The sequence below is a fragment of the Brassica oleracea genome, chromosome C3 (assembly GCF_000695525.1).
Source record: "Brassica oleracea var. oleracea cultivar TO1000 chromosome C3, BOL, whole genome shotgun sequence".
NCBI lineage: Eukaryota > Viridiplantae > Streptophyta > Magnoliopsida > Brassicales > Brassicaceae > Brassica > Brassica oleracea.
This window is the reverse complement of record NC_027750.1, coordinates 55198797-55211999: the sequence shown is the minus strand read 5'-3', so window position 1 is coordinate 55211999 and position 13203 is coordinate 55198797. Positions and strand designations below refer to the sequence as shown.

Genomic DNA, 13203 nt, shown 5'->3' with positions numbered 1-13203 from the left:
TGTTTTTGAAATTCTAAAGAGAAGATAATTGTAATAGGTTATATGACAGTAGTTTACTTTTTCTAAAATCTTAAACAAAATTGTAAAGGAGTGTAAAATAAAATTTTAAAGACTTATTTAATAAAACATTAAATTAGTACATAAGAACATGTATAATGTTGTCATTGATTCGATTGATGTATTTTACTTTCATTTCTTTTTACTTTTTATTTTTTATTTCGGATTGTGTTCAGTTTAAATGTTTATGTATAGTATTTTCTCTAATTCTAAGTATAAAGTTTATAACAACTAATCTATGCACTGTAATTATAAAATACAAATATTAACTTGAATTTATGTGTGAAAACGGATTTTAATTATAAAATAAAACTCAAACAACATATGCAACAACAATCATAATATTATAATAAAATAATTTATTGTTTTATGGTTTTCATTAAATTAAAACATCAAACAAAAACCCGTTGCAACGCAAGCAACGGGCTGATATCTTGTTACTAATACAATTCACATTGAAAAGGAAACCTTCTTTCACGTTTGACGAACTCTTATGTGTTGTCTTTTTATTTATTTACGTTCATTATATGTCTTCCATCTTCGTCAATTGTGCCACGATCTAGAAGATCTGAAGAAGTAATTAAAGTTAAAAAAAAAAACTTAATAAGTTCGCTACCTTGTAAGAAAAAAAACCTATTAATTTTTTTATTAATAATGTGCAAACCACTCTTTCATGCGTTAGGTAGACAAATAAAAAGAGTCCAGAAAAGACGACATCAACCAATAATAATAATATAAATATAATTGTAACGTTTTACTCGAACTATTGATTTAGAAAACATCAAAGATTCGGTTTAGAAACATAACCATGTGCGTATGATGATATAATTAGCATACTCTTTATGTTTTTTGATTAAATCAGCATCATTGACATTGGACATTATTTGGACCAGTTATTATTAAATGGCACAAAAATAACACCATGTGACGTTGATCCGACCTTATCACTTTCTTAGTTTATTACTCTTTATAATCTGTTCTACCGAAAAATAATATACAATATATTGATCGGTCATATCAAGAATTATACAAGTATATACTGGGAACAAGATTATTGTTTACTGTTTTTGTTCAAAAAAAAAAAAAGATTATTGTTTACTGTTATTCATCTTCTTATAATTCAAAAAACAACTCATCAAGGAAGTTAAAAGATCATCGTCAATCGTTTTTATTGCCACATTGAGACTTTAGCGACGTCTACAACTATGGAGTGGTCATTATGGAGGCTAGAGCTGATCACATGAGACAATACATAGCCATGTCACATTCCCAATAACATTTCTGAATAATACGATGCCTTCTTACCTAAACCAGCTCCACGAAGAATACTGCAGAAATAATAATGTATCACTATCGTTCGCTTAAAGTACTTGTGTGAAATTACTTTGGACCTAACCCTAAACGTTTTGTACAGTATGTGTCATTGTTGTTAGTGTATATGGAACAACCTCGAAGACCAGAAAGTCAGATATTTCTATAGAGAATTTATCACCAGTTTTCGTTAATAATCAAACTTTGAATCTTCTTAAGGCGTATACAATAAATTCTCTAGAAAATTACACCTATCCCAGCTCATAGTCTAAACTTCTAGAAAATAATGAAATACGTTTGTGAAGAGAGACCAAGACATAAGTTGACAGGCAGAGATTTAGTAAACAGCAACAAAACAAGGTATGAATTTTAAACAGACGAACTCAAAATCACGAAGCATAGACAAACATCTTTAGTTACATTACATACATATATATATATATATATACACTTTTTTTTTGAACACTGAAATATATATATACACTATTAATCTATTAGTAGAGCAAACTGTTCGGAGGGATGGGAAGAGAGGAAATAGATTAATGGACTTTGGCCATCACTCGGTTGTCATTCTTATAACCAGTAAACAAACTCTTTAATAAAGTTTAAGGTTTTAGTTGGGCAGATAGGGCCATCAATCGTTGTTATTGCCATATCGAACTTTCAGTATTCATTGTTGCCCCTAATGCAACTAGTGTATATCATATCATCATGGGTTACCCATGATGGGTAGCTACGGCCAGAAAACCCCTAGTCTCTTTTTCTCCGTCTAAATTTGGAATGTATATTTTCTTGTTGGTGCTTTTACTACAGTTTTTAAAACTCTTGGGTGTTTGGTTGTAACTGACCAATATTTTCAGCTGTTGGTGCTTTTCAGTTAATTTGTCTGGTGGAACAACATGATCATTTGCATTCAAAGGTAGCAGGTTCAAATCATTAACTTTTATTCTTTAGACTTTTGTATTAAACTACATATACTGGCCCAAAAATGTTTTTGTTGATTCCAGCATATTACAAAAGCACGTACTGACCCCAAAACTTATTTTTTTGAATGAATGCAAGACCCCAGGACAACTTCACGTATACATTAGGCAAAAATTCATCTCTTTTTGTGTGACCCTACGAGGATAAAGTCCTTCTAGAAGAAAAGACGTACGCGTAGAGCGAATATAAAAGTTTTTCTACCCACCAGTTTTTTAGTAGCTCCTAAAGCTGACTTCCCCTCTTTGGCTTTAAACCGCTAAATACTTTTCGGGTTTTTCAAACTTCTTACTTGTTTGGGAAGTATCTACCGGACAAAAGGTTTCTCTGGTCTTTACCCACCGGGTTCTTCCCCCGACCGTGTCGGAGGGACCGCCGGAGCCGCCCTACTTCACCGCTGAAGTGTTCCGATGACGAATATCGTAGGCATGGAGGTTGTCTCTGGGAAGGAATGGATGTCTCTCACCTTATAGGGCTCTCCCCTGTCTCGGAACTTCCTCTGTTCAAGTACTACAACCGCAATTCTTCCTAATCTGAACTACTGTTTGTAGGTTTTGTGGTTCTCCTTGCTCTCTCTCACTCTACGAAGACCGTAACTGCACTCCACATTACTACAGTTTGTAGTTTCGCCTTCTCCTTGGTCGCATTCGCATCTGAGATAGCTTAGCATCTTTACCATAATGTCTCACCGATACATGAGAGCTGAGAAGGGTAAAGCTATGGCCAACAACACCACGCTTCGAAAGCCGCTCGTTAAGGTTCCAGAATCTGATATCTCGGAACTCATCGAACGGAATAAGTTCACGCTTATAGGTCGAGTAACAAATCCGGCGATACAGAAGACCAGGGCCCTAGTAGATTTCTTCTTGCAGCACTAGAATGTGGTTGGAAGACTAACGGGTCGCGCCTTGGGGCCGTCCCTGTTCCAATTTGGGTTTGAGTATGAGAAAGACCTTCAAACCATCCTCTCTAAGGCACCCTTCCACTTCAAAAAGTGGATGTTGATTCTTCAAAGGTGGGAACCGATAGTTTCAGATGATTTCCCAAACCGCATTCCTTTTTGGGTAAACATTCATGGCATTGATGTTATTGGCCCGGTCTTGGGCCACATAGACGTCAAAGAAGCGGCGAAAGCCCGAGTCCGTGTCCTTGTGAACGGCCTTCAACCTCTTATAATGAAGATGGACCTACAACCACCGTCGGGTGATGTTGTCGAAATAGAAATGGAATATGAAAACTTACAGAAACATTGCTTCTTCTGCAAGTCTTTGTGCCATGAAGATGATGAATGCCAAAGTCGCGTGGAGTTACGTCACCAGAAGGAAGATAGGAGGAACCTGGGCATCTCCCAACAAAACACTCTGGAAAGCATTGAAGAAGGGAAACGCAGACAGGATGACAGGAAAAGGTCCCGCCATTACCCATCGCCTCACCAGGGCGGGGCACGTTGGACAAACTATAGAAGAGAGGGAAGAGATGAGGATTACGAGCGTCAGTCCCAACGTCAACCCGACCACCACCAGCGTCACTCCCCTCTTGTGAGAAGGGAAACGTGAGAGAGAAGCTTTGGCTCTGGATTTGAGGAGAATAGACGCTGCTACAATGACAGTCACTTGGCTCGGCGCACCTCTCCACCACAGAAGAGAACCAACAACCAGAGAAAACCATGATGGAACTTTTGCAACCTCGAAAACACAAGACAAAAACGATCTTCCCTCTGCTCTATCCAGAGGAAATCGTGTCTCTCCTATCATAGATGTAAGCTCTAGGACCAATCAATCACCTACAACAGGCCCAAATAACAAAGACAAACGAACGAGCATCTCGTCACGTTTGTCTGATCCCCGCTCTGGGAATGGGTCAGGAGAGGATAGAGTCTCTGCCAAGGAGAGGCTCTCTGTCAATACTCAACGAACAAGTCGGGCTGGGTTGGATCTCGTGAGGAAGGAAGCTGACACACTCTAGAACCCACAAAACTTGATTCCTCAGCAATTGGAGATGACTCTTCCATCAATAGATTCCATTACTCGACCTTTGAGTTCAAATGTGTTTGAAGCAGGCAGGTTGGACCCGTGTGAGAGGTCCCCTATAAGGACTCTCAGCGAAGATAGGTTTCATGTCTCTTTACGCCTGGGGCCCCTACTATCTGATACTACTGAGGAGACTGAAGAGCCAGGAGAACTACCAATACATCCTGCTTTGACCTCGAAAGCAGCAGGGAAACGAGTTGCGAGAAGACGCACTGCACGTAGTCCGTTGCAGGAAGTTAGCATGAAGAAAAGGCGCACTAACACCACACTACAGTCTCCCCGAAGGAAGCTCATGCTTGATGCTATAACAGCTGGAGGAAGAGCGCAACGGAAGGCTCCACCAAAGACACCGGCTGTTAACTTGATCTCGGCGATGGCTAGGAAGGAGAAGGATTTTCATCCTCTCCAAAAGTCTCTTCCTTAGCATGTATCAGCTAGAACTGTCGAGGCATTGAGAGCACCTTGACAGTCCAGCGGATTAGGGAATTCCGTAAGTGAATTTCCCCAGCAGTCTTGTTCCTAATGGAGGCAAAAAAATCAGGATGAAGCCGTGCTCAAGCTATTCAGGAAGTCCTATCTCACCAACCACTTCACAGTTCCCCCAGTGGGATTAGCGGGAGGTCTTTCATTATCTTGGCGGGACGACATTCAGCATGGGATCAAGCAACAGGTAACTGTGGACTTGGATGGCAACTCAATGACTCTGAAAATTTCATTGCAGAATCCTCTTCATCGCACCGGTGCTTTGTTCCTTCGGCTCTTGTGACAAAAGCTTTGGCGGTTAAAGCTGCAGTCTCTTCCCATGTTAGCAGTCTCACTGTTAACTCCGACTCCAAGAACCTTATTTTGCTCTTGAAGACTCAAAGTCAAGATGTGGCTCTGCGAGGGGTGCTTCACGACATTCATGTTCTGTCTCGCTCTTTCGTATCTATCTCGTTTAACTTTATTCCGCGTTTAGCAAATGTTCAAGCTGACTCCTTAGCTAAAGCAGCTTTACTCTCATTGTCTTCGCTGCACCTGATGTTGTAGACTGAAACTCTGTTTTCGTAATCAATCCTTATTTGCTCAAAAAAAATAGTTGATCATCGTCATTACTTTACTGATGACCAGTTCCCCTAGTCCCTCCGCCAATTGCCAAAGCAAAAGTAAATATTTTTTCTTGTCAGCAATTCCTTTTAGCACACCCTATCAATAAGTGAACGCTAATAGATCATGACTAAAGTGAATTCTAAATTACGTTCATGTAAAAGATGTAAAAAGATTAGGAAGTAGACAGATCTGGGTGGATTCGAACCACCAACCTCTCATAACGAGAGCTCTACCATTTTGAGCTTACAGATCTATTAACACGAACCTTGCCAAGTTAACATAAAGTTTCCATCTCTATACTAGAGAATCCTAATGACAAAACCATATCCACAATAGTGCGACAACCAGGATCAGATTTACAGTCTGCTTTAACATTAACCAATCATCATTTCGATATAATAATTATATAATTTCAATAGAACAAATGCTACAAGTGAAATTAAAGGCCAGTGCACAGATACTAGCTGAAATTACCACATCAAAATAACAACATAAATGTATTATGCACAAGTGTTTATGCAAAATACAATGTAAGATTTTCGCTAAATATTCGATGGTTCCTTCAAATTGCCAACAGTGAAATACTCTTTTTCAATATAGAAACACTGTATCTAATTTTACATACAAAAAGTCAGACAAGTAACTTGATTTAGATACCTCATTGCTTCAACATGAACACACTCGTGCGCTCGATTTATCCATTGCTAAACATCGCATCTATTATTAAGGCAGATGGCGATACCTCCAAGGTCTTCTGTCACCAGAGCCATTAGCTCTATGAAAAACATAGATACAATCATACAAGACAACATGCTTACAGTATTGTGCAAATTGATGGCACTCTAACGTACTTCTTTGTATCATTATATACTATAAAAGTGGATACATGTTGCTAGAACATTGTTCTTACAAACAAATAACTAGAAGTATGTATATAGCATTATTAAAGAAAGAAATTGAAAAGTGCTTGATATTAAATATTTTCACATGTCAATTTTGAGCGTCTCCATGAGCAAAATGAAATTCAATTTGGAGTTATGATAGGTTGAACTACGAATAAACATGTGAATGGAGAATCAAAACTCAAACTTAAAGTACCTTTGCCTCTGTGGAGTACGTTGGATCTAGATATATCCGCGTTAGACTCCAGATCCGAATCAATTCAAAATATGTCTGTGTATCTAGAGATATTGTGGTGAATCGAGATCAAAGGAATCAGAGAGCGAGAGAGCAAGACACAAAGGTGAGGGGGAGAACCCGGGCTTAAAAAAAAATTCCCCGTGCGAACTCCCCTCACCAACACGAAACAATTATTTTTATTATTATTTGGAGACCTGCCATGCAAGCGCACCTGTCATGGCAAAGGTCGGATGACAAAGATGCTTAATCAGAACTCAAGCCTAATCCATCAGGCTATATCGTCCTTAACAAACATCTCATACATCCATCATACTCATTATCAATTCACATATCTGAATCCTCTTCCCTCTTCTCCAATTCCTCCTCTCGGTGACTCATCATCACCTCATCAAGCCGCAAAGCATATCACAGATCCGACGAACCTAGCTTGCCGAGATCATGATGCTCGATCAGATCTGAGAATAATCAACAAATAGATAATATTACAATCGAATTCAATCGAATCAAACATCAGATTCAGCTACGATAGGCTTAGTTACCAGCTCTTCAACCGATCGTCGGAGATCTCAGCAGCTAAGATCCGTCTCCTGGATCGTGGATCAAACCGGAGCTACAAGATCCATGTGTATACGACGCCGATTCGCAGATCGACGGAAGAACTGAATCGGAGAGTCTTCCAATACGTCAAACAAATCGACGTAAAAGATAGATCTAGAGAAAAGCGATGAACAAAAAGTTGAAAGAGATAACGATTAAAAAGAGGGTATGAAAACCAATGAGATCAAGGCGTTTTTTTATACAGAGTGTTGGGACTAATGGACGGACGAGATCGAATAATTCGATAGTAAGATTAACGGTCGAGATGTGATCTCTTGGGGGTGAGGTTACGTGTTTAGTGGCGTTTTAAAATGAGAGGCGGTTGTTTTACACAAAAGAAAAAATTAAATTTAAGACGTTTTAGGACATGGACAGCTAATCTATGGGGTCGTTGACTTCGTTGGCGTTTTACCGATTCCATGCGTCTTACCCCTGTTCTAAAAATCGGCCGCCTAGGTGTTACGCGTCACTCTTCCGCCCCGATTTATGCCAAATCGGTTTAAAAAATCGGATATCCGATTTTTTCTGCCTAGACCGCCTAAATGACCGCCTAGCCGCCTAAATGACCGCCTAGCCGCCTAGGCGGCCGCCTAATCTATTTTTTTATTTTATTTTATTTTATTTTATTTTTATTTTTTTTTAATAATATTTTTATTTTTTATTTGATCTAAAATTTTATAAATATTATTTATATTCATAATTTTGATGAAAAATACACTATATTAAGTTTATATATTCTATTTGTGTGTTTTATACAATCTTAAACATGAAAATGTATTAATGTTATACACAATTAAAGATTAACATGTTTTATAACACAGTAAACCATCTAAAAATTCCACCCCGCATAATTTTCGATTAATCCCCGATTTTCTCTTTAGGCGCTAGGCCCAATCCGACCGCCCGACTAGCGCCTAGCGCGTTCCCGAACATGGGTCTTACCTAAGCACGTTTTCTTTATTTGACTCAGAGATTTAACAACGACCCACAAAAGTATTTGGGCTATAACAAAGCCCACGATAAAACCGACGGAACGGCTGGGCGTGAGCGTTCGGGTCTTGGGTTGGGTTCGGACCAGTTCATTTCGGATCCGGTTCTTTCGGGTCCTAAATATTTATACCCAATAGATACTTAGAAATTTTCGGTTCTTCTCGGGTCCAAGTCGGTTCGGGTCTATAATTAAAATACCTATAATTTTTCGGGTCGAGTTCTGGTATTTAGGATTTGAAAAAGATATGGCATATCCAATTTCATCAAATTTAGTTGATATTTGTCATATATATCTAAAACTTTACAAAATAACTTAAATGAAACTATTAATAATTAAAATAAAACATTTTTAAACTCTAAATTTTACATTTTAAAGCTTCATATTACTTAAAAAATATTACAAAATAATAATAAATGTTGTTAACAAAAGATATTTCAACTAAATCATAAATAATATATATAAAATATAACACAAAAACATCATAGTTTTCGATATACATGTTTTTAAGTCGGGTACAAATCGGTTCTTATCGGGTCGGGTCTATTCGGGTCGGTTCTTTTCGGGTCCGGATCTATTCGGGTCGGTTCCTTTCGGTTCCGGGTCTATTCGGGTAAAAAATATTTAGACCCAAAAGGTACTTATAAATTTTTGGTCCGGATCCGGTTCCGGTTCGGGTTTTCGGGTCCAGATTAAAATGCCCAGGCCTAGGAGCGGCTAAAGAAGATTCAATAGGGTAGTTTATGTATCCTCTTCAAGAAATGACACTGATTGTTTAATTGTTTACAAGAGATCAAACGCTTTGCCCTATTTGTTTGCTTCATCAACGACATTAGAGCCACAGCGAACCGACCTACTGCTATCACTAAACTACTAGCTAGTCCGCATTCCCAGCTACTTAGTACCCTTCTTTCGGCGATTTCAAAGTAGACTTCCCCTCTCCATTCATTAGATAGAGAAGATCGCCAAGATTTTACTTGGAGTATCCGCTTAAGTTAAAAAAGGATCTGCCAGCTCTCTTCGCCTGAATGGAGACATCAAACCCTCGAACCGTCATTCCAGGATTTGCAGTTCGATACTTTCCATTATGTTACAAGCTCACTCTCTTCAAATTCCTTGTGTAATGGCGAAAGTACCACCTCGATTTTTATCTGAGAGGAAAAAAACTCATTCTCTTTGTCTAATACTTGGCCACTGTTTGCTAGTAATTGGCGATTTGCGAGTCGTTGATCATAAATTGTTAACAAATACTAAAACTGTGCGCTGAACGTATCCGTTGGTTTATAGTTTGATGAAAGCCACACACAAAGAACATCGCAAACGCTAAAAAACTGGCGATTTATGAGTCGTTGATCATAAATTGTTAACAAATACTAAAACTGTGCGCCGAACGTGACCGTTGGCTTATGATAAAAGCCACACACAAAGAACATCGCAAACGCTAAAAGAGAGTGGCAAACAAAAAGAAAAACACAAACATATTAAACGGTGACGTTCTCTCCTTTTGTTTTATTATCACCATCTCTTTGAAAAAGCGCTTCGATCTCTTCAAGCGACTTACCTTTCGTCTCCGGCATTAGGAAGAAGAAGAAGTTCCACGCCACCGCCGCAACTCCAGCAAACATAAAGAAAGCTCCTCCGGTTGTTATCGCCCTAGTCAGCGACAAAAACGACATGGACACCGTAGCATTCATCACTCTATTCACCGCAACTCCAAGACTCGCTCCTTGCGCCCTAAGCTTCAACGGGAACACCTCAGAGCTGTACACCCAAGTTATCGGCCCAAGCCCAATAGAGAAAACCGCAACAAAACTATAAGCAGAAACTATGCTTAATACCAAAGCCCAAGCTAGTTTCCCGCCAGAGTTCTGAGCCATCGTGAGCCCAAACCCTAACATCGTCAACGCACAAACCATTCCTCCAACGCTGGTCAACAAAAGCTTCCTTCGACCTACCTTGTCAAGCAAGAAAGTCGCTATGAAGATAAACGTCGTCTTCATGATTCCGACACCGATTGTAACCAAGAAAAGCTTGTCTTTAGCCGTGATCCCTGCCCTCTTAAAGATCTTCGGACCGTATAAAAGCACGGCTTCGATACCCGTGGCGTGCTGGAAGAAATGAATCCCTAACGCAGTCAAAAGAACTCGTCTTACCGCAGGTGTTGGTCTTAAGATCAGCTCTTTCCACACTCCTTCACCGTGAGTCTTCTTGTTCTCCATCTTCACAACTTCATCTTCACAATTTGCGTCGATTCCAGCAGCGGTTTTGATGTCTTTAAACCGTATCTCAGCTTCTTCAGGCGAGTTCGATACTAACTTCAGTATCTTCTTGGCTTCTCCGAGACGGCCTTGTAAGACCAACCACCGTGGAGACTCCGGCATTTTCAAGATCCCTAACGCTAGCACTAGCGAGGGGATCGCAGCTATGCCGAGCATCAGTCTCCAACCGATATGCATTGGTAACTTGGAGAAGAAGTAATTGACTAGGTAACCTAGTAAAATCCCTATACTGATGCAAAGATGAGGAAGAGAAGCTAAGAGTCCTCTATGTGAAGCGGTTGCTATCTCGGCTGAGTAAACCGGAGCAACCATTAGAGCAAAACCGACGCCTAGACCGGCTGTGCATCTACCGGTTAGGAGAACGGGATAATTTGGACCCCAGCCCATTAATACTGAACCTAACATGAACAGTATTGAAGCTAAGACGATTGTGTAACGACGTCCGATTATGTCCGATGTTCTTCCAGCGAGTAATGATCCGAAAAGGGCACAAAGGTTGAGGATTCCGGTGAGAACTTCGATCTGAACTTCGTTAGTCTTTAGATCTTCTTCAATAAACACCATTGCTCCACTCATAACACCAGTATCTATACACATATACCAAAAAATACCACATATTATCGATTCTTATGATCATTAAAATTCTTTTACAATTCCACATAATTGATATTGTTGAATACTACTATATATATCAGATCAAAAACAAAAAAAAAAAGAAGAGAAAATATATGTTTAAAACAATAAACGTGATACAGAAGAAAAAAAAAACTAAGACATTTTTGTCGAATCTAGCATATATTTAAATCTTAGCCTTTATAATTTAAAAATTACTAGAGATAAAAGCTTCATATATGTGTAAAGTTGTAAACAGATGTTTTTATATCATCAGCTTTCAATTTAAAATTCCAATAATATTCAACAAAAATGTTAGTTTTGGAGATTTCTTATAATACGCTTACCGTAACCAAAGATGATGGAGACGATAGAGGCGACAATAGAACACTGAAGAGCGTATCTATTAACTCCGGGTGGCTTTTCATTGGTCGGCTTCTGATCGACGGGATCCGGATTCTTGCTGGGGATGACCTGATCTTCCATGATTAGTTTATCACCACGTTATCAGAAAATATTGCAAACCAACTATAGAGTATACAGACTTTATCTCTGTCTCTCCCAGTTAATTAGAAGTCTGTATCTGAAAGTTAGTTATGAGTTTGGTTCACAATATCTTTTTCTCACTACCAAAGAAGATTCGTTGATTATATATAGAAAAAACTTATGACGACAGAAGACAGTACTCGTCAAAGCCACATGCTCGAAATAGGGGATTTAGTTATTTGAATATCAATAGACAAGAGTCATCCACACATCTTTTATTAATTTATTTATAGAGATTTGTGTTGTGATAAATCACTTAAGACCCGATCAATGATTCTAATTACAGACCCTAACTACATGCGTAATAAGAATAACCATGGAACATTGATATGTCTAACTTGCCAAATAGTAATTAACTTTTTATTTTTGATAAGAACGTATCTGAGACCAAATGTAACGTGAACTCTGACAAGCTAAGATGTTTTGTAATTTGATGAAAAGATATGGGTAGACACGAGTCCACTATTATTGGGTGATTAAGAACTATTTTAAGATCTATTTTTTGGTTTTATCCTCGTGAATATTTATAAAGTTATGTCACTGTGTAAAACGTCATGAGTCCATTTTAATAAAAAAAATTCAAAGTAAATATAGATAATTTAAGGACAGAACTTAAGTTCACCCCCTAGGGTGAACCTTTAAATTCACCCCACCCTTTAGGACCATTCAAAGTGACACATAGATTATTAATTCAAAAATATTAAATTAATAAAAAATAGTTACAAAAAATAAAAACGCTAATTTTAACGACGTTAACGCTTCCAGCGAAACCCTAAACCCTAAATCTTAAATTTTAAACCCTATACCCTAGATTCTAAACCCAAATTCAAACCCCTAAACCCAAACCCTATACCCTAAACCCTAATCCTAGACCCTAAACCCAAATTATATACCTTAAACCCAAAAAATAGACTATAAACCGAAATCCTATACCCTAAACCCAAGTCTTAGACCCTAAACTCAAACTGTAAACCTTAACCAAACCCTATAGCATCTAAGTTTGGGGTTTCAGTTTAGGGTTTACCGTTTGGGTTTTCGGTCTAGGATTAGGGTTTAGTTATAGGTTTTAGGTTTAGGATTTACGGTTTGGGTTTAGGATTTACCGTTTGGACTTATGGTTAAGGTGGGTTTAGGGTATATAATTTGGGTTTAAGATTTACGGTTTGGGTTTAGGGTCTACGACTTGGGTTTAGGGTATAGAGTTTAGGTTTATAGTCTAGTTTTTGGGTTTAGGGTCTAGGATTAGGGTTTAGGGTATAGGGTTTGGGTTTAGGGGTTTGAATTTATTGGTCTTAAAGGGTGAGGTGAATTTAAAGGTTCAACCCTAGGGGTGAACCTAAGTTGTGTCCATAATTTAATGGAAGAGTCAAGAGACTATTTGGATTTAAGAAAATTAAAAAAGGTTCGATTGATTACTTTGAATCATGGGAAAAAGCCAAACATGTTTTGCTTAATTAAGTAAATAAGAAAATCATAGGACGTAATTAGGTAAGCGATAGTAATTAATATCATATCATCTTTAATTATAGGGAGAATTGCCAATTGTGACTCAAAACTTGGAGTCAAACCCAAA

At 38.3% G+C, this 13203-nt stretch overlaps 1 protein-coding gene and 1 long non-coding RNA gene across 3 annotated transcripts; both read right to left on the bottom strand.

The window, feature by feature from the left end:
• Positions 1-5902: 5902 nt before the first annotated feature.
• Positions 5903-7393, bottom strand: LOC106328367. 2 transcript variants are annotated; one of them, XR_001267594.1, is made up of 3 exons: positions 7148-7393; positions 6567-7063; positions 5903-6243 (listed from the first exon to the last, which is right to left on the bottom strand). It is a non-coding gene; the product is annotated as an uncharacterized LOC106328367 (long non-coding RNA). The 2 variants fall into 2 exon arrangements; XR_001267593.1 differs by having other exon boundaries at positions 5947-7063.
• Positions 7394-9512: 2119 nt separating this feature from the next.
• Positions 9513-11709, bottom strand: LOC106332707 (probable polyol transporter 6). The gene is made up of 2 exons (XM_013771181.1): positions 11432-11709; positions 9513-11059 (listed from the first exon to the last, which is right to left on the bottom strand). The coding sequence occupies exons 1-2, from the start codon at positions 11568-11570 to the stop codon at positions 9675-9677; spliced, it is 1524 nt and encodes a 507-aa protein (XP_013626635.1). The 5' UTR covers positions 11571-11709; the 3' UTR covers positions 9513-9674.
• Between the last annotated feature and the right edge of the window lie 1494 nt (positions 11710-13203).